This window comes from Callionymus lyra, chromosome 5 (assembly GCF_982586985.1).
Source record: "Callionymus lyra chromosome 5, fCalLyr1.hap1.1, whole genome shotgun sequence".
In the NCBI taxonomy this organism is placed as follows: Eukaryota; Metazoa; Chordata; class Actinopteri; order Syngnathiformes; family Callionymidae; genus Callionymus; species Callionymus lyra.
In genome coordinates this window covers 34,865,204-34,891,769 of record NC_141822.1, presented here as the reverse complement: position 1 = coordinate 34,891,769, position 26,566 = coordinate 34,865,204, and the positions used below count along the sequence as shown (strand labels likewise).

At 39.8% G+C, this 26,566-nt stretch overlaps 1 protein-coding gene across 7 annotated transcripts in view; it reads right to left on the bottom strand.

The window, feature by feature from the left end:
* The window catches only part of LOC148080437 (disabled homolog 2-interacting protein-like), a 115,105-nt gene that overhangs the window by 43,679 nt on the left and 44,860 nt on the right, over window positions 1–26,566 (bottom strand). For 4 of the 7 annotated variants that reach the window (XM_087792130.1, XM_087792135.1, XM_087792134.1 and 1 more), the window contains exons 2-3: window positions 23,273–23,385; window positions 17,478–17,596 (exon numbers count right to left, since the gene is read on the bottom strand). In XM_087792130.1, coding sequence (XP_087648256.1) covers window positions 17,478–17,596; window positions 23,273–23,323 — 170 coding nt within the window. In that variant the 5' untranslated portion in view covers window positions 23,324–23,385. Of the gene's footprint in view, window positions 1–3,269; window positions 3,650–17,477; window positions 17,597–23,272; window positions 23,386–26,566 lie in introns of those variants that run through there. The other 3 variants (XM_087792131.1, XM_087792133.1, XM_087792138.1) reach the window with 2 other exon arrangements.

Sequence of the window (26,566 nt, the reverse complement as noted above, 5' to 3'; positions counted from 1 at the left end):
GCCCTACCCCTGTTTGCCAGCATATTCAGCATTTAACATTTAAACCAATAACACCACCAAATAAAAAACACAAATTTCAATTAATGTTTTTTTTTAGAAACCCAGAAAGGTTGCCTTGTTACTTTCTTTGCATCTAGATTGATTACCAATCTTCCTGGAACGTTCCGGTGAAAATATTGGTTTATGTCACACAATCGAGTAAAAATTATATTATTGAGGGTACATTATGTATTTGCTCATGGTTTTATCCAAAGAAATGAATGATGAGATAACTTGGTAGGCTCAAGGAGGTTGCCTAAGGGTTCAACCTGGCTAGATTCAAAACCTTACCTCTGATGCTACCGTCTGATCTTTAACCTGTTTTGGTCCTGCAAATAGCTAGACTTAAAGAGGACGGAATCATGAAGGTGTTGACTACTTCTAGGTGTTGAAGGGTTCCTTGTGTGAACATAAAGATCACTAAAGGGGTTGACCCTTGTTTCCTAACTAAAGCTGGCCGACCATACCTTTCAGTTTCACTATTTAAGAGGGTAGGTGTGCATAGCATGGGTTAACAGGATAGGTTAATATTGGGACAGCTTATGTTTCCCTCCCTGATGGGAAATACTGAAAAAGGAAAATGGAAAAGAAATGTGCTGAGACGTTAAGCGCTAATTGGACTTGAAGTAAACAACAATAACACTCTTTTGACACAAGACTATCTATATTTTGTACCATGCTAAATAAAGTCACATTCTAGGAAGGGAATATTGCGGAACTTATGTAGCCATCTGGAATAAACAGAAAATTGGAGCGTAAAAAAATGCTATTAGGCTCAGTTTTGCTTTGTCACCTTCATCAGATTCTGTTTCCCTTCTCCTGCTGTTTCCTCCATCTTATGTTTCCTCTGAAATCTTTCACTTCACCACAGAATATTAACATCTTCTTTGACTCCTCACTGATTCTCATTTTATATGTAACAACCATCTCGCTCTCTCATGCATACGAACATCGTCCTCCAGGCCAGAGAAATGACTCGCACTGCGACTGCATACAAATGTAGCTGAAAAATGAACCTTAAGTAATAACACGCAGGAATCTAGCTCAGCTTTGTTCAGGAAAAGAAGTCGGCCACCAGCAGAGAACTCTAACAGCAAACATCATATGTGTTTACCAAAGCAAAGATGGTTTGGTTCCCATGAGTTGCCATCTGAAGGATAAACAAAGAAAAGCTAGGCGACATCCGCGGTGCCAAATCATTGTTGATTTGGGACTTCTATAAGTGAAATGTTTTCATACCAGCACATCTGATAACACTTCTAATGGTCCACTACGGGCTGCGTCTTCAGGAAGTGAATTGTATACTCAGCAGTCGAGTGTTCCAGATTCCAGATTTGTATTTTATGGTGGACGAGAAGATGAAAAAACCAATCCTCACACAGGTTTGTGACAGGAAACCTTAACTTATGACATACAATATTTTGCATCAACAGTAAATAGAAGCAGTCAGTGCCACTTACAGTTCAATACGGTTTCATTTTGTGGAAAGTTCATGAACTCCTGACAGTCTGACAACTGCTTTAGGATGGGATCAATTCAAAGGGAAACTTCAGTTGCTCTGTTTTCTCTCCTTATAAAATACTATCTTCTTTCACCAGGAACTAATAGACAGAGTCATTCCTCCAAAGTCACTTGTTTCCCTGGTTAGCCTGAATGATGAAGCCTAAACAAAATTGATTTAACAGAAAGTTTTTGAGGTAAATTAACAAGCAAGTAAGGTATGAAGTTGAACAGCTAGATGTCACACGTTTACCCTTATGGAAGTTGCTACTCTATGTCACAGGTTACCATTTCCAGCTACCTTGCACTCTCCTATCGCTTATCTTACACCTGCTTTTACCAACAAAACAAGTGGTCAGTTGAGTTTGCATCTTGTGACTATTTTAATTGACTTTGTCTGCAAAGAGAACAATTTTGGGAAGACACTTTAAACGAACAAGAAATGAATGATATCAACTCTAGTAGTGCCATGGCTTGACAAAGCAAAAAAATAAAATCAATCATTCACCATGGATGCTTGGAACTTGGAATGTCGACAATTTTATGATGGTCAACTCTTGAGTACCTGATGGTACTGACAATATATATATATATATATATATATATATATATATATATATATATATATATATATATATTGTGCATATATATATATATATGCACAATAGCTCTGTGACTCTACTGGCTGAGTAGAGGTGGTTCTAAAGGCAAACCATCTTGCAAAATAAATGGCTTTAGGAGCAATTTTAGGTTTTGCATAGGGACTGGAAGTAGCATATAAAAGTACAAGCTTGCTATGAGGATTAAACTTGATTTTCTGAGGTCTATTTCAAACACATACACGCCCCCATTTGAATGCACACTTTCCAGTCTAGCTTTATATGTCCAAGAACTGCACCCTAGTGCATTACTTAACAGCCCATTTGTGTACTTCCTCCAAGTAACATCTCTATATTTGGCTTCATCTAATCTATAGCTGGACGCAAAGGCTTGGAATGTATTCTTGCTTTTAATAATCCTGCCCAGGTTAGGAAGTTATACTGTATGTGTTAGGCTTGGGTATTTTTAGATTAAATGCATAAATAAAACATCTCTTAAATGTTGAAAAGCAAACCAAAGTGCATTACTTTACATGTTTCCTTAAAGGGTCTAATTTGGGTCTACTTTTCTTGAAATGCGACACAAGTATAATTCTGCAACTGGGAAAATTCAAAGTGGAATGCCCCATTGATCAGATATTTAACATTGCTTCCTGCTCATCGTGCCCCAACATAGGATCGTGTCTCTGTGGTTCAACAATGTCTGACATACATATTAGGCTAGAGAATGTAGCCGGGGGTTGTCCAAGTCATCAGATTCGTGTTAGCTGGCTGCCCTCCATCACACAGGCCAGGTCTGTGCGACGTGATAATGTGGCTGAGAAATCAAGCAAGCCGTGGACGCATCGGTCTAACCAGCACAATTGCACCAATGAGGGGATGGATAGCATAATTGCATAAGAACGAGTGTTAGCTAAGGATATAGTAATGTGTGCACTGGCTCATGGGAACGGCAGTGTCACTGATGGAGAGAACGGAACAGAGGACGACACAGCTGACTCGCACACATGTGTATTCGAGGTTGTCAACCCTGTCCGTGAAACATCCTCTCTCATCGGAACATGTAAGTTCATGCACAACAAACGCACAAATGACAACGCATGACACGTGAAAAAGCAGGATAACACTCACCATGCATCCTCAGAATGTCATGCCCGGCACAGAGATTAAACCACAGGTCTATGCCGGACAGGGAGGAGAAGGATGGGGGATGGATTCGATCACAGCTCCATTTTACTCCCCAGCTGTAGACTGTTGCTCCCTGCTTCACTTGTAGTTCTGTTCCTACCTCGCTCCCTTTTCTGCTTCCTCCCGCTGCGGCTTTAAGGCGAGGGGTGGGGAGTGAGCGCTACAATGCTCTTCCTTGCTCTCCTCCCTTTCTTTCTCCCACCCTGTATACAGAATGGCCTACTTCCTATGTTGCCTTTATGTGTCCTGCTCCTCTCAGAGGTCATGGATGGAATTCCTACCAAACATGACACTCTGATCTGATGATGATTTTTCCTTCTTTTCTGGTCTTCCTGGCTCCTTCAGCCAGAGTCCCTTTCTCAGCCAGTGATTGACTGCGCCTCCCATATCTGTCTCCTTGCATTGGGAGGAGCTTGCACATGGTGTGTGTGTGTGAGGGGATCACGTTGATGTGTGTGTGGCGCAGCCTCGCCTGGCCCTCCCCCCTCTTGTGTGGCTGGAGTGTGTGCTCTTTGTCCTGTCAACTCTGGTGTGAGGTGTGTTGCTCTTCCTGTCAGCTGCTGCTCCATTTATTTGTTGGGTCTGGGGAACGGTGTGTGTTGCCGACTATCCCAGTCCTTGGACCCGGTCCGGTCTCATGCTGTGGCTCGGACAGAACAAGACTGGACATGTAAAGGCCTGTCAAAAGTGTAGCAACGCCCGCCCCGAATAGGAACGCTCGAGATGTGCCTTTATTGATTTGTTTTGCAACACTTGGATTGAGAGCCTGGCAGGTCCAGGTGAGACTATTTCCGGAGCTGGGCATAAGCGGATAAAGGGCAGAGCTGGCCGCTCAGATAAGGCAGCTGTAGTTCGAGTTCACAAGAGCAACGGCCTCTAATCTGCACTCCAGGCACATCTGCAGTGATGTCACTAAATATGACATCACTGTCCCCCCTCCTCTCTTCTGGCCGAAACACAAGTGCTTATGGACACACAAAGCAGATATGTTCGGTCTGAGCTCACTTCTATTCTGAAAGTGCTCGGTCCCAGTTAGAGATCCAATTACATGAAAAATAGAAGGAGCCTGCCACCTGTTTATCTCCTGTATTGCCAGTGTGTTGTGCAGGCGAACGCCCGATTCAAACCCATCTTCACACACACTTCTCATGATGGCAGAACTTCTTAAAGTGAACCAAAGTTTGCTCATGAAGTCATGAATTTAAAGTCCTGATAGATTCATAGTGGACACTAACAAAGAGTAATGGTATAATATGTGTTTTTATTTATTTATTGTAGGTTGTGTTTAAGATGTTCCCATTTAAGTAAGCTTCATATTAATCTAGGCAAAAAATAAAATAAGGGCAACTAATGTGTTGATTTAAGTGTCTCTTAAATTGATCTTAGACCTCTATTGTACACATCAGTATTTTTCTGGAGCTGAAATCTTGTGTACCCTGACCACACCCACTCTGGTGTGTTTGGTAAACTTTTGAGGTTGGTCACCGCGCATCATGAATCCCAGAGTTCTCAAAGGGAATCGGTGTATAAACAGAGTGGGGTGTGATTACAGCTGGCTGTAGGAGAAGTGAAGAACATTATGACAACACATAATGGGCTCTGCTCTCGTAACCTTTTCTTAGCTGAGATTCCAGAAAAAACTTCATAAAGTAATAACATCATAATAAAAAAGGGACTCACTGCATCTTGGAGAGGAAGTCTTCAACATTTGAAACAAGAGAGATGGTTTTCACATTAGTTTCCCTTTAAATATCCCTCTGTGGATATCTGAGCCTACAACACTCACCATGTTTGGGGAGCTGGTGTTTGAGTGAATCCTTGCTAGTCGTCATATGCTAGCTCATGACTACTACCACATCAACATTTATGAGGCAAATTAGCAGTTTTTACCTCACACTAGCTGCTACAACTTGACCTCGGAATATCTGGTACATATGTCAAGCACTGATCCATGAAACATCGATTGAAAACAATTATTCCAAGAATCAATATATTTTAATTTGAATAGTTACATAAACATTAATATGTTCTATATGTATAAATATATGTTAATATACGCTTCTTTTTTTTTTAAACTTAAGAGAGTAAAAATTGTTTCCAATATTCCACTGCACCTATAATGATACACTTCGGAAAAATGTAATTCATTTTACGAATATTGGGTAATAGGCAAATAATAGTTATTATATGTGTTTTGAAATATGGCAATATGTTATTCCACATTGAATATTGAATATTTCTATTGCGGTGGACATACTGTTTGAGTTGAAGGGACTGAGTGTTTGCATGTGTGCAGGAAGCTCGCGGAGAGCGCTCCTAGATGCACAATCCAAATCTGCCCCAGACGCAATTGAGCGCACAGTGGCGGCACTCTGATAACACAGCTTCTTTCAAGTGGAGGCTGAGATCCACTTTTCCACATGTGGCTTCCGATTGAAGCTGTAACTCCTGCGGAGGCGGCATGATGACGTCCCTACTCTGATTTGGGGTCACTTACAAGCCAGAGCGCTGTTTTTGGGCGGCGTATGAGCAGTCTCTCATCTTCATTTGTAACTAGGTCAGACTGCAGCAGCCGAGCTGAGCCGCTGTTACGCCGGAGCTCTGGCTGTTAATTGACTTTAACTTAGTCCAGCGGTTTTAGATGAACGTCACAGCGACTAGAGCTGCTGATGGAGCCAGAATAGACGGATTATCTGCAGGAGGACATGTCGGTGCTGTAGTTTAAGGTCTCATGTGCCCTCGTGTCCATATACACAGATTGTATTATGGGATGTAAGCCGACATAAAATGTTGACAAAACAAAATAAAATTGTTTCACTGTTTACAAGTTACAAACTTGTTTTATTTGTCATGTTAATGTAATTTTTTCTTCCTGAAAATATATATTTAGGGGGCATCAGCCAAGGTCCTTTCATTACAATCTCCTTCAGCTCAGAGGTTTTTCAGGTTCATCTCTTTAAAAAAAGTAATGAACAGTATAATTTTGCTGAAAGTCTAACATACACTCTAAGCCCTGAGGTAGATACAGTAGAAAAGGTCAGTTATCATTAAGCCAGGTATGACAGGATGACCTTTTAATGATTCTCTTACACATGTATTATCATTAGTATTGTTCTTCTTCCTATTACTATTCTTATTAGAATAAACCTTTTGATTTATTTAAATGAATTTCCCATATTTCAGCTAAAAAGCATCAGGCATGGAAAAACAATGATCCAATTGGTCAAAAATAGTGGTCTAATTGTGCATTTAGAATTTTAGAGGTTTCAGATTTAGTGGTGTTCTTAGACCAGACACTCATTGTGTACATGATCATTTGAAAACGTGTCCAGTCAATATTCTACTGGATCTTCATTCATCTCTTAAACAACATGATGCAGCAAAATAGAAGCTTCTCCAGCCCCTGAGGATCCATTTATACCTTGCTATGAAATAGATACAAAGACACAAACCTTTGATTAACATTCACTGACTCAAAAGTGAGATAAAATGAAGAGTAGCGGTGACATTGTTTGTCATTACTCTTTGTTAATGTTCCATAAAAGATGAGGTGCATCTCTGACCCATCCTTATTTTCAGAGAACTTTCCATCACCCTGACACTGGCTCCCTGGAACCAGTGGTCACTCTACTCTCAGACACTCGGCCACAGTGTTCTGCCACTGTCTGACCCGGATCTGGTGCAGTCGCGGATGGATAATGGAGCCCACCAGGAGCCCATTAAGCCTTGTTACTGTCAAATTAAAGTTGCAGCGGCTCAAACTGTCTGAGTTTTTTTTGGTAACGGTAGGCCGTCTGACACTTTATCCAAGAAGTGAGTGAGAAACCATCCACAGATGAAATAAAAACTGGAAAATGGACGAATTCACTCATTTATTCCATTATATTTCACACAGAACATACACACAAGCATTCATGGAGACACACACATACATAGAAACACTCACAAATACATGGACACACAGACATTCAACATTAATAGAGACACACATACATTTATAGAAACACACATTTAGAGAGACACATATGTGTGTTCATATTAATTGGGACACACAAGTGTCTGGTAAAACTCTCAAGAAGTAACACACTAATGGGAGCTTCTTTATTTATGAAAACGACCATTGGAACACACATAGTTATAGCAAATAATGCACACACACAACCCTAGCTAGCTGGAACTTAGAGTGATGGAGAATATGCTTCGACTGTGACATACTACATTCATCAAGCTGAACCTGAAAGATTTAATTTCAGGCATGAATCTCCCCACAGATGCAAATCTTCCTGATGATACGTTTCCAAATCACTGCTGCGAGTCAGGAAGAGACTCACACAAGTGTTAGCATGCGCGGCGAGCGGTTGCTTTGAAAGATGCGCCAGGTTCTTGTTTGACGGAGCCCTCTGCATTCTGGTCACGCTCCAGGCCCGATCCATTACAGCTCATTACCCTGAGAGACAAGACCTGCAGCCACCCGTGCCCCGAACACCGACACTCTGGCGAGCTAAACACCAGCTATCTGGAGTCATGCAGAGTCACACAAGCAACGACACACAATCGATCATATGTTTCAGTAGATATTTCATCAACTAATAAGCTACTCCAGAAGAATCTCTTACGTCATTTATCACTCATTATACTCCTTAGAAACATACATTATGAAAACAATACATGACTTATGTTTACATGAAAAGAAAGATTTCTTTACAATTAAAATGTTAGTTTTCACTGTAAGGTTTAGCCCAAAATCATACAGAATGTTTGGGGACATAATAAATGAAATTTCTAATGTAAAATATGGGAATTGTAAGTAGAAAGTATATTAGCAAACTATAAAATGTATAAAAAGTAACTCTTACTTGAAAATACTTGAATCTAATCATTTCTGTCTTTCAATAAATCCAGCCTTACACCCCAGCTCGGGCTCTGAGGTCTGTGGATCAGAATCTACTTATGGTTCCACGCACACGACTCAGGACCAGAGGAGAGAAATCTTTTCAGGCTGTTGCTCCTAAGCTTTGGAACAATCTTCCTCTCTCTTTGCGCTTGATGGAGTCTACTGACTCCTTTATGAAACATCTCAAGACGTTTCTATTTGTTCAGGCTTTTCCTTGATTTTCTGGAACTCCTGTGTTGTTCTCAGTATTATCTTGATCTTTAAAGTATATACTTAGTATTGTTAGTATTGTAGAGTATTGTTTTCATTGTTAAAGTGCTTTGTGACCCTGGTCTGGAAAAGCACTATATAAATAAATATTACTTACTTACTTACTTACTTACATCGTTGGTTGCTTGTGTTTGGAGCCTCACTTCTTACTTCTTACCAGCACTCAATTGTTAGCCAATCAGAGCCCAGATTGTATGGTGAAGCATAGAGACAGAAACATATAAAAAAAGAATGGTCTTAACCAACACCTCTCAGGATGGACCCAGAAAAGGTTGGTGTCCAATATCTATATATTTTAATGGCTAATCTCCCCTTTGACCAAGTAGATTGACCTGCTTTTCATCTTAAGACTTTTTCTTTCAAGATTCAACACACACAAGGGCCTCAAAACCCAACAGACACGTCCGTCCTTGAAGAAAGCAAATGTTTTGAAGAAGGCACGTCCCCGTCGGATGAACAGAATCCTTAATACACTCTAAATGAGAGACATATACCTCCTCAAAGCTCTGTGAATAACGCTAAATTAGAGGATTAGGTTATTGATGGGTTGACTCGAGCCCCTCGCTGCTGCATTACTGCACAATAGTGGAGGAGAAAGTGCCCCGCACAGCAACATTATCTCCCCAAGAGCTTTGTTCCATTCACACCAAATCAAGTTGATGCATCGCAAATAAGAAAGCAAGAGAGCGAAGAGAAGTACTTGGCTATTTATACTGCTGAGGCGGGACCGTTGTAGAACTGGGCTTCAGATCAAGACCAACAGATGTTAGTCTACCTGCAAACATACATGTCAATTGAGAGACATGTCTTAGGTATGCCAGGAGACCTCGGCCCTGTTGAGCAGCGGAAAAGAACAGCCTCCGGAGAATAAGATGCCCAAGTCATCCAATCAGACTTCTCTTGTGAAGCAAGAGTTAAGCTAGGATGACTGACCACGTATCTCTGTACACAATGTAGAGAATGTTACCTGGTAAAGATGTCAGATTGGATGTCATAGACGCTACTGTTTGACCACCCCAACAGTAATAATTTTAGCTTGACAACATCTACATATCATATCTCTTGGAAGATCGAAGCAATTGCACTCTAGAGGCTTCGAATTTGTTGAACATTTTATTCTTATACATCTCTCTTTAGTCACATAACTGTGCAGGGCTAGGGTTAATCTCAAACGATGTTTTGTACCATAGGCTGCATATTTTCCTGACATCTCATTGCCCTTCCAGACGACAATTGACCACCGTTACAGTTTTTGGTCAGATTCCCTCCAGCCTGAAGAGGCCAGCGTAGCAAAGTCACACTGCCCCACTGTCTTTAAGCGACACACAAAGTGATCCCCCGTCATCGTGAGCTGTCAGGTCAGTGACATCAAACTGCCCCGACTCTTTCTGACGTTTATCGCATGCAGGTGCACGAGCATCTGCTGACTCAGCTGGCGGGCACCACGCTGTACGATAAATTTTGAATGAGTTGCAGTCATTGAGCAAGACCGCCATTAACGTCCCCTGGGGACTGAGCCGCTTCTGTTGATTCATTTTTAAAAGCAGCAGTGACCAATGGGAGAAATCTTTTGACTGGTCAACCAACAGAGGCCCCATCCATCACTGAGGTAACCTGTGTAAGATGAGGACCAGCACACATTCTGATAAAGTGTTTAATTGAAAGTATATTCAGATTAAGGTTAATTCAGATCAAAGCAATTGCACTCTAGAGGCTTATTATTTCTTGAAAATTTTATTCTTATACATTTCTCTTTAATCACATAACATGTGCAGGTAGATATTTGTCTAATTGTGTATTTTCCCACCCTTTACACATTTCAGGAAATTTTGTTGCACATTATTTAAAATTTAGGTTGATAAGTTACCAAATTTATTGGCAATGTAATTCTCTTAGTCACAAAGTTTGTTTATTTTACAATTTTTTTGTGTGTATGACCTCAAGGATATGAAGGAATTAAAAAAATATATATATTTCCAGAAACAGGATTTCTGTTTAATTCATGAATTCATTTTGTGGAGAAAGTTGTAAAATTTGAGTTGTAAATTTTATTGGTAAATCTCATGAGTTGTATTGCAATATATGGACTTATTTTCAGTTGCATTACATAGAGTTTATAGCACAGTGAACTTCTGCATCACTACTTCCTCACTACTTCTGTCTCATACATCTCTTAGTATCTCTTTATTCTAAACTCATGACATGTGTTTTTTAATTGTTATATTAACAGTGATTCAAACTGATTTCAAGTCATTTTCAAAGGCAGTAATTTGCAGTTTTTCAAACATTTATCATTTCCTCGTCAAGTCTTCTGAATTGAGTTACATCCGTGAGGTAAACACGTTGATTGATTTTCTCTCTTCTGCTCCCTGACAAGCTGAAATAGAATGATTAGCTCTTGACTGGCGACACAGAGTGAACTTCCTGTTGGAGGTTTAAGCACAATACACGAGTGCCTCCAGTCAAATTGAAAGACGGACTGAAGCTCGTCTCTGGAAGCTTTAATAGAGACAGGGGTAAAGAAAAAAGGGAGACTCAAGTGAGATAGCGACAGGAGAGAAAAGATGAGGAGGAAAGGAGCAATACGGAAGGTCTGATATTAAAGTCGGGCCGCTGGGGGGATGTTTACAGAATTTAATAACTCTAAATGTCATCACTTTATTGGATTTATGGATGGATGTTCTTCTCTTTTGCACAGTTCCGCTCCCAGTTGCACATGCACATGCGTCAACATCCCCTCGTGAAACAATTACCTCCTTACTTTAGTGAAAGAACCGCGAGGGTGGGTCGTGTTACGCTCTTTTTCAGGAAATGTCATCTTGTGAAAATATACATGAAGTTGAAGGGTGGCCATCATACAAGTCATCCAAATGATTCATTGACAGAATTCATCTTAAATTCATTTTTGTATTGTTCCTTATGTATAAAATCAAATGAAAACATCAATCAATATAATTGAAAATAAGAAATCTAAGACAAATTATATAAATACAAATTTACAAAATAAAGTTCTAAAAGTGAAAAATCAAAACATGAAAAAACATTAAACACACACACATATATAATATATGTATATAATTTATATATATGTAAAACATGTCCTTTCTTTAACTTATACATTATGTATGAATCTTCTCAGCCTTACTTGTTTATAATTATAATATTGTATATATATATAATATATTACAGCAATATTTAGAGACAATTTATTTAATTCACTTGAGGTTCATTATATATATTATTAAATAATATATTCATCCAATGTCCCCCTTTAAATATATGAAGTTAAATAAATAAACCTGGTCTACATGTACCATAACTATTGCAGTAAATTGTACTAATCCTGACCTAGATTATGATCAAGTGAGTGGGAGGTATTCGTGGCCAAACATGACGTTTGAGAGAGAAGCAGGGACTGAAAGGAGTTTGTTATTTTATCCCAACGCCAATATTTATAGATGGAGAGATGAAGCATAAATAGTGTGTCCTGTCTCTTCCTGTACATTTCCATAGCATGAGTCATCGGTGCTGGACGTTTACTACACAGATAGAGATGAACGTACATCTCCAAAGTTACCACAAAACCCCTGGTCTCGAAATAACAGTTGATGACATCATTGAGCTGCTCACAGACACAGTGGTTCATCATGTGTGTGTGAGTTCCTGATTCATTTATAACTGGGATCTCAGAAGCCTGACTCCAGGCTACATGATCACATTCAACGCAGCCCACAGAACCCAATAAATGTCCCCCATCAGTGTTTGAAGGAGGCACCTTATCCAGACAATAAAGACATGGGATGCTAACCATTTATCGGAAGAAGATTCTAATGTGTATTTCCAGCCTGTGCATTCATAGAGATAAAGTGTGTAAGTGTGGAATTAAGAAGTGTGTCAGTGTTTATATAATCATTAATAACCACCATCATCTCCACCCGGAGCTCATCTAGAAGCTTAAACGTGACATTCATCCAATGCTAGCACAGATCAGTTGATGCTGCATCTGCTGGGATCTGATCAAAAGTAATTCCAGTAAAGAAGATCAGAGCCAAACACCGTGAGGTCAACAGGTCTGGTTTGATAAGAGAGCACTTTAGAGAAGGACCAGATTGATGGTGGATGACCTATAGTAAACCTTTACCTTGTCTTGTTGAACAGGGGCTGCTCAATATTCCTTTTTTTTCAAGGATTTTAGTTGGAGCTTTTCTAAATATAGAAACTACAGCGAGAATTCCGAACTCTGATTAACACCATTGAATATTCATCCGGGGAGTCCAGCTGCTCCCCAGCTGCTGGTCTGCAGTTGGCTCCGGGCTACCAGGCCTCGCTGTGTTGTCCCCGCTGCTCCAGCGAGCCACTGCCTTTTTCAAGGAGAACAAGGAAACGGCTCGTATACAGTCCTGCAGCTTCTCCATACCATCCTCCTTGTTGAATAATGAATGAGGTGACTAAAAGGTTGAGCTATAAGAGGAGTGTGTTGGTGCAGACAAATTAAAGCGTCACTTCATCGCACAACTTAGGCAGCTAGATTTGTCATTAGAGGTGTGGAGCGTACGTCAGAATCTTTCGTCATAAATTTGACATGTAATATCCGCGTGAGATCGTCTCTTCCCGAGTGTACAAGTGTATTAATGCTTCTGCTTTATAAAGGGGTGTAGAGGATGTTAAACCTGGTCATCAGCCGGAATGACTCGTATCCACCCAAAAGGATGAAGTGGTATTTAATCGTTATAAGTTGTCATGGAGAGGACAGAGCTACGCCATAAGACAAAGTTCTAGAGCAGGGGTGGGGAACTAAATTCACTAGGGTGGGCACTTAATGTACCAGGAGTGTTGTGAGGGACAACCAAACCTCTACCACCTTCACCCAGAGTCCTGAAACAAATGTTTTTGAGGTATCCCTTGTGTTAGGTCACCTTGAACGAGAGATGGCACAAGGCTTAATATAATAACAATAACTTCAATAATCAGGTATCAGTAAGAGATATGTAAACATGGGCTAAAAATGACAATTCTCCTGATCATTTTTACTTCACATAAAAACGACAATATAAATAAATATGCAAGATTTAGTAAGAACTAATTAGGTACCACTTTGACACATGTTACATGTTATATGTTTTCTTTTCCCTTTCATTTATTTTAAAGCTGTATTTTCACATGATCATCTACCATTTTAATGTAACTGCACATTGTCCTTTTAAAATAAACTGAACTGAACTGAAGTGACATAGTTTGGGTATCTGGGAGGACAAAGTGTTGTAAGCTGGCATGACTCCAGTCTATAACACAACAAATAAGAAATCACAGTGCAGTCCAGTCCCCAAATGATAAAACATCTAAACTATTTTTTTTAAAGTAGCTGATTATTCAAAGTCAGAGCTGATTTAAGGATAAAAAAGTGGTTTCGAAGTAGAACTGCGATGAGCTCCTCCTCCTCTAAGAGTGAGATAAACTCTGTCGTATGACTCATATGACCTCAAGTTCTCCTCGTCTATCTCGTCCCAGCAGTTGATTTAAAGTGTGATAAGAAGATAAATGAAGATAGTCTTGATTAACTCTCGACAATGTCAAATATGAACAATCACCTTTCCTGATTTACATTATTAATACAATTCCGAGATGGTGTTCGATATTTACGCTGAATATTAAGCAGCATGGAGCCCAGGGGGGTTATTATGGGGTAGGATTTATTCCCTCCCAACATCCCTCAAGCGTTGTTCTCTCTCTCTTCTCATCATTCCTCTCTGCTTTTCTGCCAGTGTTTCTGCCTGTCGTCTTCTGTCGCATTTCCCTCCCTGTAGAGGGAACGGGTCTCCGGATGACAGCCTGCCAGAACATCCACACTTGTGCTGCATTCTTTTCATGTTCCACCCAAACAAGTGCATCGATATGCTACTATATTTAGTCCCATAGGGCTGATTCTGGAAGCTAGCGTGTCAATCCTAAATCTGAACGCTGGACTCTAGAACTAGACATCCCAACATGATCTGTCCAATGTTTAAAATACAAATGATTCTGCTGTTACTTCTGTGTTTGGCTGATACTTGTGACCTCGGCTTTATCAGCAGTTGGTTTTGAGACGTTCCTCTGCTGGTCAAGATGTTCCATTTTGAAATGTTTTTTTCTGAGTCTCTAATTGACTAACCCCTGGTCTGCGGATTTTCTTGGAATGTTGCACATTATAGAATAGTATAGCTCTGTAGCTAAGTAGCTAGCCATAAGCAAGCCCAATAACTAATCTGTCTCTCACATGCTGTTGACTTCAATTCCCTTAAAGGTGACTTTCAACTACTGGGGTCAGAACCAGATTCATGCAAGGACTGTATCCCTGTTGAATTAATAGCATATCCATTAAACCGGCAATGACGCAAACTGCTCATTAAATAAATACTTCCAAACTGACACAATCCTTTCCCAGGTCAAACAGTTTTCTTATTCTCAAGCTTGTCTTCTGAAAATTCTACCTGTTCAATTCATTGTGTATTCCACTGCCACTCTCTCATAGTGCAAAAGTGAAGCTGTTCCTCTATTCCAAAACAGTGGATGGACATCAAGTGAAGATTAGCAGTTTGCCTCTGAGACTTTCTCTCCTCTTGAAAGACTGCTGAGGTTTATTGTCAATAATATTTTGTTTCGATCTCTCACAAATTATTTTACAGTCGATGGTGCTAATGCACGACCAAAACCACCAAATCTTCACTTAAGACAATGACTGGTTCCCTACTAGCAATGAGCTCAGGATCACCTCGTCTTTAAAGATGCAGTGGTGTTAGCTCATTACAGAAACATTCTTTTGATCAAACCTTCAACAGTATAATCAGGTAAATGTTGCACAGACTCAGTGACTCGCGTTAAACTTGCAATGTGACCAGATCTAGATACAACTATTATGGATTTGTGTGATTTTAAAACCTCAGGTGAACATTCCTCCCAAGGAGATGATGCTTCTGACGAGAAACATTTCAGCTATTTTGTTTGAACAGGTTTTATAGCGGAGTTAAAAATAAATAACCCCTAACTGTTTTCCACTTTGAAGTAGCGCTCTCGTCTGATTGTCTCGTCCCTGCATTAAATGAGCCGCATCAGCATCGTGCCGGCGTCTTGTTACCTTGTTTATCCACAGCATGTCTTTCTGCTCGGTGCTGCCGGTGGATGTTTCACAGTCGGGTGCCAGCAGACAGAACAGAAAGTGAGGAGAACTTGGCTTAGCACAAGTTTTGTAATTGCAACAGTGTTTTAAGCTAGACAAATAACTTTTTGATCCATTTTTAAGTGGCATTTTGGTGTCTGGAGGTAAGGTTAAGAATAGGGACTGATAAATGTCCTCTGATAATTGTGGTGGAAAGTTTCATCTGAGGAACTTCGGCCAACACCTTACAAATTGCAATGCTAGAGGCTGAGTTCGACTGGAGAAGACCCTATCAATTATGTTCTGTCCCTCTGCCGTGACTCTAAATAGTATAGATTGTCTATACAATTGTCATGAGTACACTTGTAAATAAAATTGTATCAAAATAACTTGATCATCTTAGACTGCAATAATGATTAATTTAATGAAAATTAGAGAAAAATATAAAAATGTATGTAAACCATTGATACTGAAGAGTAGTGATGGGTTGATGAGGCATCATGATACATTATAAAATAAATGATGCAGTGTCTTAATTTAGAAAGGCCACTAGATGTCACTTTCTGCATTATAATATTTGGCTCTGATCTACTAACTAAATTAAACCTGGCATCATTCCCAAACTAAGAACCATCTAGTGGCCTTTGAAAATTGGGACGCTGCGTCATGATACAAATTCAAGCAACTGATGCTCTATCATGAAGCCTCACCAACTCATCACTACTGGAAGGTTAAATGAAATAACTCAATAAAGTATTATATAATCAGATGGATCAACAGCATTTACTCAGGAGTTAATTCTGTTGAGAATGTTGCTTTTATCAAAATTAGTATGCAAAAACGTATGATTCATTTGGTTCGCCACCTTAAATGTGGAGTGGCCACTGATTTACTGTAGTAGTGTTCCCAAATAACATGTGTGAGTATTCTGCATGTTTTCCCTGAAAAAACTCACTGCTTATCAGTGTGAAAAGGAGCATAATGTATTTACGCCTTAATTGGTTGGCTTGAAGGCTACCCACATTCTACATATTTACACATACAGTATTATATACGCTTTCCTCGTCTCCCACCACAGTCATAGTGAAGCCAAGCGCTGCATACACATATTTCCTTGACTTGTGTTGATCTCATTATCTCTGACTCTTTTTACATCCCTGTGAAACATGCTGCCCCCCACTGTAGTGGATGAACATACACTTAATACTAGTACAGGGCATCACTCCGCCCTCCCGAGCGGGTATTTGAGAAGGGCTGAACTGAAGCATTAGCTCTGATGCTTTTCGGATTCTCTGGAGAGTAAAAAAAAATATCTTTTTTTCAAGAGAAAGCACTACTTTTTCTTTTGCGTGGGCTTCTATCCGTGTTTGCTCCACACTGCAATGTCTTTATCAAATATTTGCTGTTTAAACCTACAAACCTGTGCACCGATGGTCTTAGGGTGAAGTATTATAATGGGAAACATTATCATCTTGAGTATAAAAGTGAAATGTGAGGATGTTAGAAACAAAAACTATTTCTTCGGCAGAGTTTTGACACAGTTTACAAAAAATCAGATAAACGTGGTTAACACTATCCCAGATTCTTTCAGGTAAGCAGGACACCAGTTTGTCTCAGAGCACACTAAGACACACAACCATTCACAGATACACACTCATAACTACGAGCAATTTCCCTAACGTTTCCAATCAACCTCTGTATGTTTTTGGACTGTGGGAATTCTCAATAAATGATGCGGCTCTTAACAGGAAACTGTAATCCACACGCCCCCAAAAAAACCCTATCATCAACAACGAAAGTCGCCCACAATCTTGAACCCCAGGATTGACGGAAGAAGTGACGGCATTAATCTCACCTGTCGTTGTCCACGCTCCTGAAGCCCGGCAGGATGTGTCTGAAGCTAGAGTTGCGGTCCAGTTTGGGTTGACTCTTGGTGCGTTTTATGGAGCCCTTCAGCCGTCGACTCAAGAATCCCTGCCACAGACAGATAAAAAAGAAAGTCACCTTGAGTTGGCGTGGGAGGTGGTTGTCAGTCAACTGGCTGATCTTGGCAGAGTCATGTTCATGTGGCCATTTACACTCCCACATCCAGCCACACTGGATGTTATGAATTGTTAATGGATCATAAAATGAGCAAAGTTTATTAAAGTGGGCAAAGTTTTCAGACAGACAAGGTTGAACGTCAATAAAGTCGATATACATAATTGAAAAGGAAACATATAATATAGTTACATCTAGACAGATTAAACAAAATAGATGTCATTGACTGAACTGAAGTAAAAATTTGTTGATATTAAAGCTAGTTCTGGTTGTTTGCAACGATTACATGTGCATTACATTGTGATGGTACTGCTCTTTTAAACAGGAGTTATGTTGTGATAACATGTGGATGAAATTAACAGAAACTATTTGTTGAATTGCAGCTATAAATTATCTGAATCCATACGTCAGCTGTGTTTTATCATTAGGACATTGAGGACACTTCTTGATTCTGCTTCAGGGTCAACAGACATATTGGCACTTTATAATTCACTTCATTGATTCATTGATTCATCAAAGTGCCCATTTAAACTTGTTTTGAAACAGTGGACTTAAAAACTATTAACCAGCTTTGAATTAAATTGAGCAGCATCAAGGTTTCTTAAGACAAATTACTCTTATTAGGTGCAGTAGACTTGCCTGCCTTAACAATTTGAAATGGTTTGCAAGCAACGATAAAAACAGGACATGCTGTTAGGTTATTTTAGATCTGTTTCATTAGTTTGTATTTAAAATCTGTGGATAAAGCCTTGTTTTGTATTGGCCCCTCTGGTGGTTCTTGAAACATTTACTGCCACGCAGATTTTACTATGATTTTATTTCTAATTTCCAAGTTAATAAAGGAAATCTAAATAAAAACAAATTACCTTATCAAATTATCTTTACAGAGCTGTTATTGTGCAAAAAGTAAAACTAAATAAGTCCATTTAAACCCATTTTAATTTGAAACAAAAGGGTAAATAAATTGAATGCAGAATGGACTGTTGTATTTGTACTCATGTTGTTTACTGACACATAAAAATATGTTTTTTTCTCAGTCAACAGCAACATCTAATCTTTTTTGTCGGTGTTTACTTCTTCCAACATCTGCAAAGATATTCCCTAAACACCTCACTGTTTCCATAGCAACTGTTGGCTGGCATTAGGGGAGAAGGAATGTGAAAAGAAAACCCTGATGAGGTGCAAATAACATGATACTTCAAGTTTTAAAAGAGAAGAGACTATTTATTTTTTTTCTAATTTCATTTGATTTGGAACATTTCTCAGCAGGGGAGGCAGGGTGAGGAGGACTTGAGAGCGTGGGGCACCAATGATGGGGTGAATTAGCGGGATGGAGCACAGCAGAAAACACTGACCATGTAAAGCCCCTAAAAAATAAATGAGGGACAGCGTGTTCTTTCACGAAAGAGTCGTGAACAAATGTTGTTGCCGCAGTAGGATCAGTCCAGAGAATACCTAACAGAAGGAAGTCCTTCATTAGTGACTGATATTTGCTCCTCAACTACAGACAAGATTTGCTTTCCAGCTTCTTCCTGCAGCGTCTTCTCCTGAAGAGAGCAGGTGAACACAGAGCAGAAGGTAAACAGCAGGATTCGGTGCTGAGTCACTGCTGCCGGTTTAAGCTCAGCAAACCTTGACAGGGGATCTTAAAATCACATTCTCACTCATTCTCCCGAGCACTCGTCATCGTGCCACGTCGACATATGCGTTTGCGACAGCGTGGGCGACGGTTAGATAAGCACTGGCGCAGTCCTCATCAAAGAAATTGAGACAGGCTGATTTTTATATATATTTTCGCTCTTCCACAGCAGAGGTAGGAAATCAATATCACACATATGTGCAAACACTGACACACTCTTTCTCATTTCCGTGTGTTATCGCTCCCAATCCCTTTTCAAATTCCAAGTAATTCCACACTCCCATCCTTGGAGACCTTGTGCTGGCGGAATATTTGCTAGCTAATTAAAATGTTTTTTTTTGCAGGGAGAGAGCTGTGAGTGTAACAATCTAGTTTTCTATCTCTCGCTGGTGGGGAAAGAAACAAGGACAAGACCTAGAGCTTGAAGGTAGAGGGAAGTATAGTCAACCTTTATTTTGAGCGCTAAATAAAAATTACTTACTTACTTACTTATTTTGAGTATGTCTGAATTTTGGACTTTGCACTTTGCTTTTAGAGAAACTTTCATTTTCACATGTTCTGGTTTCTGTGTTATGTGTAGATGTGAATTTCAATCAGCTCTGTAATTACTTCAGCTGACATCTAATTAGACGAGAGAAGGAGGTAGATTCTTCATCACCATCATCGTTGGTGCCCTTTTATGAGCCATCTGAAGAGGAATGTGTTTTTTGGGATATTAATCCAAAGTTCAGCTGTAGATTTCGTTTTCATAAATATTCTTAGTGTGATAAGCTGACTAAAGTGGGTCAAAGGGGCAGTAATGTCAGAGTTCTGGCTGGCTCTGGGCTAGCTCAGTGTAGATAGACTTCAAGAATTAAACTACTTGTCAGGCTCCTACACGTCATCTTGGTCATCCTCTCTCGCCACACTGGTCTCTCTCAGATCACGACTCATCTATGAACCTCATCGTATGTTTTTTTCCTCTTCACTTTCCACCATCCAACAGTGTCCCTTCCACCACACATCTATGTCACCATCTTTTACTATCCATTACTTTTGAGTGGTAGTGATGGGTTGATGAGGCTTCATGATACAGCATACAACAGCTGATGCAGTTTTTTTTATTTTGAAAGACCACTAGGTGGCACTCTCGGTTTAAAAATGATGCCAGGTTTTATTGTGCGTCATGATACATCATCAGCTGTGTGACGCTGTATCATGATGCCTCATCAACCCGTCACAAGAGTGTATTACTCCTGACCAATAGACACATTTGTGTTTCATTTCACTATATAAACACATCAATTCACATTTCTTTGTAATGCTTTGTTGCAAAAGTGGAAACGAAATTTGATACATTATTTTTTCAACACTAAAATCCTGATGGTCGAGTGCAAAAACATAATGTTGTATTTGAAGGCACTATGCAAATTAGGAGCGAATCACAATTCATAATGTCCAATACATCTATGTATTAGCTATTTTAAGCTAGCTTTGCTTAAAGCAACAGAGACTCTTTTCTCTATCTTTTTTGATTTATTTTGTTGTTGTGTCTTTTCTTTGCACTGCACCACCTCAGGTGGAGCACAAGCCACTTTTGACAATAACCCCCAAAGTGACAATTGGTTTGATTTGATTAATTCTGTTTTAGCTCGATGTATGCTGAAGCTACTGTTTGTCCAATTGTCAGTCACTATTTCGTGGTCTGAGCACTTCCTCCACCACTTCACCTCCAACATTTGTGGATGGCAGCGTCTAGTATTTCTCACGATAAATCATCTTGAATTGGATTGAACTGAAGACTTGAATGAACCATCTTAGATTCCAGAGAACCTATGATTTAGGCGGCTGTGAGAAGAAGGCAACATTTTCCCTCCTGGTGCAAGCAGCTTAAGAACAAGATGACAATTAGACTGCGTTGAAAACTAAGCCACAGATAAGAAGAAATACAACTGCTATCAATTCCCGACAAGCACAATCAGTGAACGGTAGAAAGTAATTAGAGGTGATTCAGACGGTTTTCTCTTAGAGAACATTTTTATATTCAATAGCTGAAGATGTGGTTTAATTTCAGTCGATAGGCTTTGGTGAGATGTTTGCTTGAAGAAAATTGTCTCCGTGAGACGGGCGCGTTGGTGTGTGGGTAGAGGGTATGTGTGTACGTGTGTGTGTGTCGGAGAATGGCTTCAATCTCTTGTGCTGAACCACTGAGCACCTCAGAGGAGAGAGGGAAAACTGTTTTGACAGATTGAGCTCAAGGCTGAGGAGTGGCTCTTTAGATGTCACAAAATACTCCTCGCCGAAGTGAAAGAAGAGTTTGTAAATGCTTGTGATTGATGGGAAAGTGTCTCAGAGTTTTTTTATTCGTATAGAGAATAAAATATTAATATTTGCTGCACAGTCTCCTACAGAAACTTAAAATAACTGCGCTGCTGTTTTCAAACAGAAGGGGGCAGCAGAGGAAACAGACATCTTGGTTTGTCTGGAAAGTTCAAGTCAGGGAACAAGTCAGCTCTCCACTAACAACAAATAAATGCATTAAAACGGCATTAAAATAATCACACTTAGCCACCACAAATATTAAGAAAAACAGGTTAAAGGATAAAGTTAAGTATATATATATATATATATATATATATATATATATATATATATATATATAGTGCGATATATCAGAGCGATATTAGGGCCGAGATTTGGGATGATTTTGAAAGTAAAGAGGAGAATTTTGTATTATATGCGTGATTGAACCGGGAGCCAGTGGAGATGTTGCAGTACAGGAGTGATGGATGGAGGGGGTTCTGGTGATGATGAGTTTTGGACTAGTTGAAGTTTATGTGGGGACTTCTGGGGGAGACTGAAGAGAAGAGAGTTGCAATAATCTAGACGCGAAGTGACAAGGCTGTGAACGAGGATGGTGGCAGTGTCAGTGGTGAGGGAAGGTCAGAGGCAGTGGATGGTGCGCAGGTGGAAGTAAGCAGACCGGGTAATGTTATTGATGGAAGGAGTGAGTTATATCAATGATGAATATTTTTGTCTTTCCATAGCCAGAATGTTGCTGTAAAAACTATTAACTATTAACAAGTTGGATTTGTTGTTTAGATTTTATTCAAAACAGACCAAAGACTTGGCTACTTTAGGAAAGATTTGGAGAGCTAGCGAGTCTAAAATAAACTGGGCAATCCAGAAAGTCTCAAAAGGTTACCAAAATTAGGAAGACCATAATTATCCCGATGGGGAGACATGGTACTTCAAACAGTGTTACGGGTGATTCCTATTATTCATAATAATACACAAAACAATGAATATGCTGTTTTTTGCATTTGGTGCCAGTGAGTTTGTTTCAAGTGATAAACAAAAACATGCAAACTTCAACAAGTTATGAGCAACTTGTCACAATGACATTCCCTCGCGACAGTTCACCTCCAAACTGTAATACTGCTGCTCATCATGCATCAGCGTGGATACGCACAGATAATTACTAATTAGCTCTAAATTGATGACTCATCGTGACATTTTTTGCTTCATTAGGCGTCTGTTTATCTGTTGGATTAATGCCGTCAGGAAACATGACAGGTTTGAATTACAGTGAGATGACAGACGACTAGCGCTCCTTCTGTGTGTGTGTGCGTGCATGTGCACAAGTGTGTGTGTGAGAGACACTGCCGAGGGGGAAGAGTACTCTTCAGAAGAAAGTGAACAACCGACAAACTTTGTGTGTGACCTCGCTCCCTTGAAGCATCTTGAATTTATTCAGCGTGAAAAGCAATGAAAAAGAAATCAAACAGGATGTAGTCTACAAAGACATGGCAGACAGCGGTGAACATAAAGCTTGGAAACTTGTGATGTGTAGATGTCAAGCATCAAAGCGGCCACTGAGACGTCAGAAGTAAATGAGTTTCAGACCGGGTCCATCTGGACTCCAGGCCCGACTACTGGTGTCACGGTAAGATGAGGAAAAAAGGAATCCAGAAGATGCAAAGCGGACTCACAGTACTCACGGTGACTCGGAATGGAGTGGTGGCGGCGGCGGCAGGATCCATGGTGGGGGTCGGGGAGCTACCTGGGACACTGCGCCGGCGCCCAGTCCTCTCTGGAGGAGACTCTGTCAAACAAGAGACAGAAATTAGTACATGGAAACACAAGAGGATCTCATCGTCAATGAATTGGAGTCATGAGGGCAAACACTTAGTTCTTCCTCTAGGGGGCTCATATCTTAAATGACAAATAAACCAAATTTCCTGTTGAAAACTCTTTTTTTTCCAACCATAAATTGACTCAATAGAGCCTTTTATCTGTTACTGAAGCAAACTTTATTATATTTATTTGAGCCTCAACAAAAATTACCATCACGCCCCTAGTGTTCCCTTTACAAGAAAGATCAAGTACAGCAAGTTTTATTTTTTTTTTCAAAAAGTTAAAGCCTGAAAGGAACTCTGTGAAAAACTTAAAACATGCTGTCACAACAGGATTTAGGGAACATAATCCATGCGCTTGTGTCTTCTGGTTTAGACTATAACTGTTTATTTTCGTGTCTAAACAAGAAGGAGCTGTTTCACCTGCAGTTAATACAAAACTCTGCAGCGAGAATTCTGACGTGCTCAAGTAGGAGAACTCACATTTCCCCGATCCTTAAAATTCATCTCTGGCTGCTAGATTCGTTTAGGATATATTTTTATTCTGGTTCTTACTTTCAGAGCTATTCATGGTCAGGCTCCTCCTTACATCACTGATCTGATCCAGCCTTACACCCCAGCTCGGGCTCCTAGGTCTGTGGATCAGAATCTACTGATGGTTCCTGAACACGCTTCTGGACCAGAGGAGAGAAATCCTTCCAGGTTGTTGCTCCTAAGCTTTGGAACGATCTTCCTCTCCCTCTGTGCTTGATGGATCTACTGACTCCTTCAAGAAACATCTTAAGATGGGCTGCTGTGTTTATCTCTAGGTTATTTTGGCCCTTTAAAGACTATATTTTAACAGTGTATTGTTTTGTTGTTTAAGCTCTTTGTGACCCTGGTCTGAGGAAAGGTGCTTTACAAATAATAATTACTTATTTACAAACACTGTTTTACACTTTTCGTCCAATTTCTGTCCTTTTCACAAAATTTCTGAGGGTGCGCCACTCACAGTAGAGACAAACATTCTCCATCATAACAGAGACACTCTTGCAAGGTTATCTAAGTTCCCATCATGCTTTTCAACTTAGTGAAATGTTCAGCTCAAGTGAGGATGATAAAAGCAGACCAATGTTAAGATCTTTGAAAAAAACAGCTGTAGCTCGTTTCATATCTGACTCTTATCTACAGTTTCAACCTGCTCAGATCTTTAAACATTTTTTCACTTCACTGTGGTGGTACAATAATGTGCGAGCAGCGGATCTGGACACGTCCGAGAGGAATGTGAGTGATGTCGGGAAGGCAAGTCTCCGCAGAGTTCAGATAGCCATCGCTGCAAACTAGCAGCTCATTAGTCGCTGAACTTGAGTAATCTCACCCAAGATAATCACTTGGAATAAATGATCATCAACGTGCTGGGACATCCGTCTTCCCAAAGAACATTCCTGCATGTTAAGATTCAAGATGAAAAAGTTTGAAATTATCAGGTACTGGCAACACACACAGGGAATCAGTCGAAGAAACCAGGCTTGGATTTGAACACTTGTCACCATGACAACCACAATCAAAACAAAAGTACCAGAGAGCTAAACCGAAACTGAAAAAAAAAAAATGTTGCTTTCATGGTAAAATTCTAAAAGTCTTACACTGACATGAAGAGCTGGACTTTACTTCAAGTGTAGAAACGTGAAGTCAAATAATCGTGGCTCAAACATGCAGGGATTAGGAACAGTTCTCCTGCTGGTCCGCTGAGGTTCATCAGCGCGTGGAGATCCATATTTATACCCCAGAAACAGGAGGACCTCTGTCATTATGTGTGTGGCTGCTCTGATGCGCCACCACTGCAAATGTCCTCTGTGTGACCCCATAATTAGCTCGCTGACTAACCCCGGATTTGAAGCAGGAACCGGGATTATGCTGGAATTTTTTTTTTTCAGAAGTCTGTCCATTTGGGCTAATATTTAAAGGATCATTAAGAATATATACATTTACATGTTATTTGTCTTCAATATATTGAGGTATTAAATATGCAGATTTTTTTATATAAAGACTGTTCTGCAACTTTATTATTTCATATTTACTACTTGTACTTCATGCCAGTTAAATATAGGTATTAGATTTCTGAAGTTATATTGATGTGAAAATTATTTAATTACATTTTCATTTTTAAAAACATCATTTTATTTTGTTTCTATTACTTTACAATTATTTAAAATATCCATGAAATGAAGTCTCAACTTGGCCTCTGTTTGAATCCAGAATTTGTTAAATTGCACTAAATAGGCTGTCGCCTGAGCCAGCACTGGCCTGCACATTACCCTGTCAAGCCGGGAAGTCGCTAAATTAGCCTGTTGACTAAATAAACGGTAATGGAAGAATGGAGGAAAAAAAACTGTCCTACTGTGCTGAGCCGGTCCTCCACACTCCACGTCAACAAGCAGCAACACACACAGTCGACTGAGCACACAGAGCTGCAGAAATAGATCTGTGTAATTGGATTTCTCAGAGCAGCGTGTGTGAGATGTTACCGTGATTTTACTTTCACATTCCAGGAGTTACATTAAAATATCACCACTTAACCATTTTATTTAGAATGACACTCATACATTTGCTGATAAAAAAAACAACACCTGATTGTCTGCTGAAGAAGTTTCACAAGAAATAATACAATACATATATTTGATTATAGTTGATCGCATTATTGATGATTTGTCTATAACATACAGAACCCTCACAGGTCAATGAAAGGCCACATGAGAACTTAAGATGACGAGGAAGTTCTTAAAAGCATCAACAAAAAATAAAAGTGAAGCAGCTTCTTTCATCACGCTAGTTTTCACCAGGGCCGGGTCTAGACAGGCATGTATGAGGGGGCAGCCACAAATCTTGAGGGGGCATTGTGCTGTTACTTACTTACTTACATGTACGTTTGAGGGGGCACAACATTTATTTGAGGGGGCCAGGCCCCCTCTTGCCCCTGCCTAGACCCGGCCCTGGTTTTCACTAACAATAATTCAAATCATGTAAGTGATTTACACCAAAATGAAGGCCCTTACTTCATCACCTGCTCAAAGAACTGAAGTATGGAAGTAGACAAAATATGGAAAAAAACATCATGTGTGGTTGCTATGACAACACATTTTATTAATCCCTTTTGTTTGCACAGTCAAG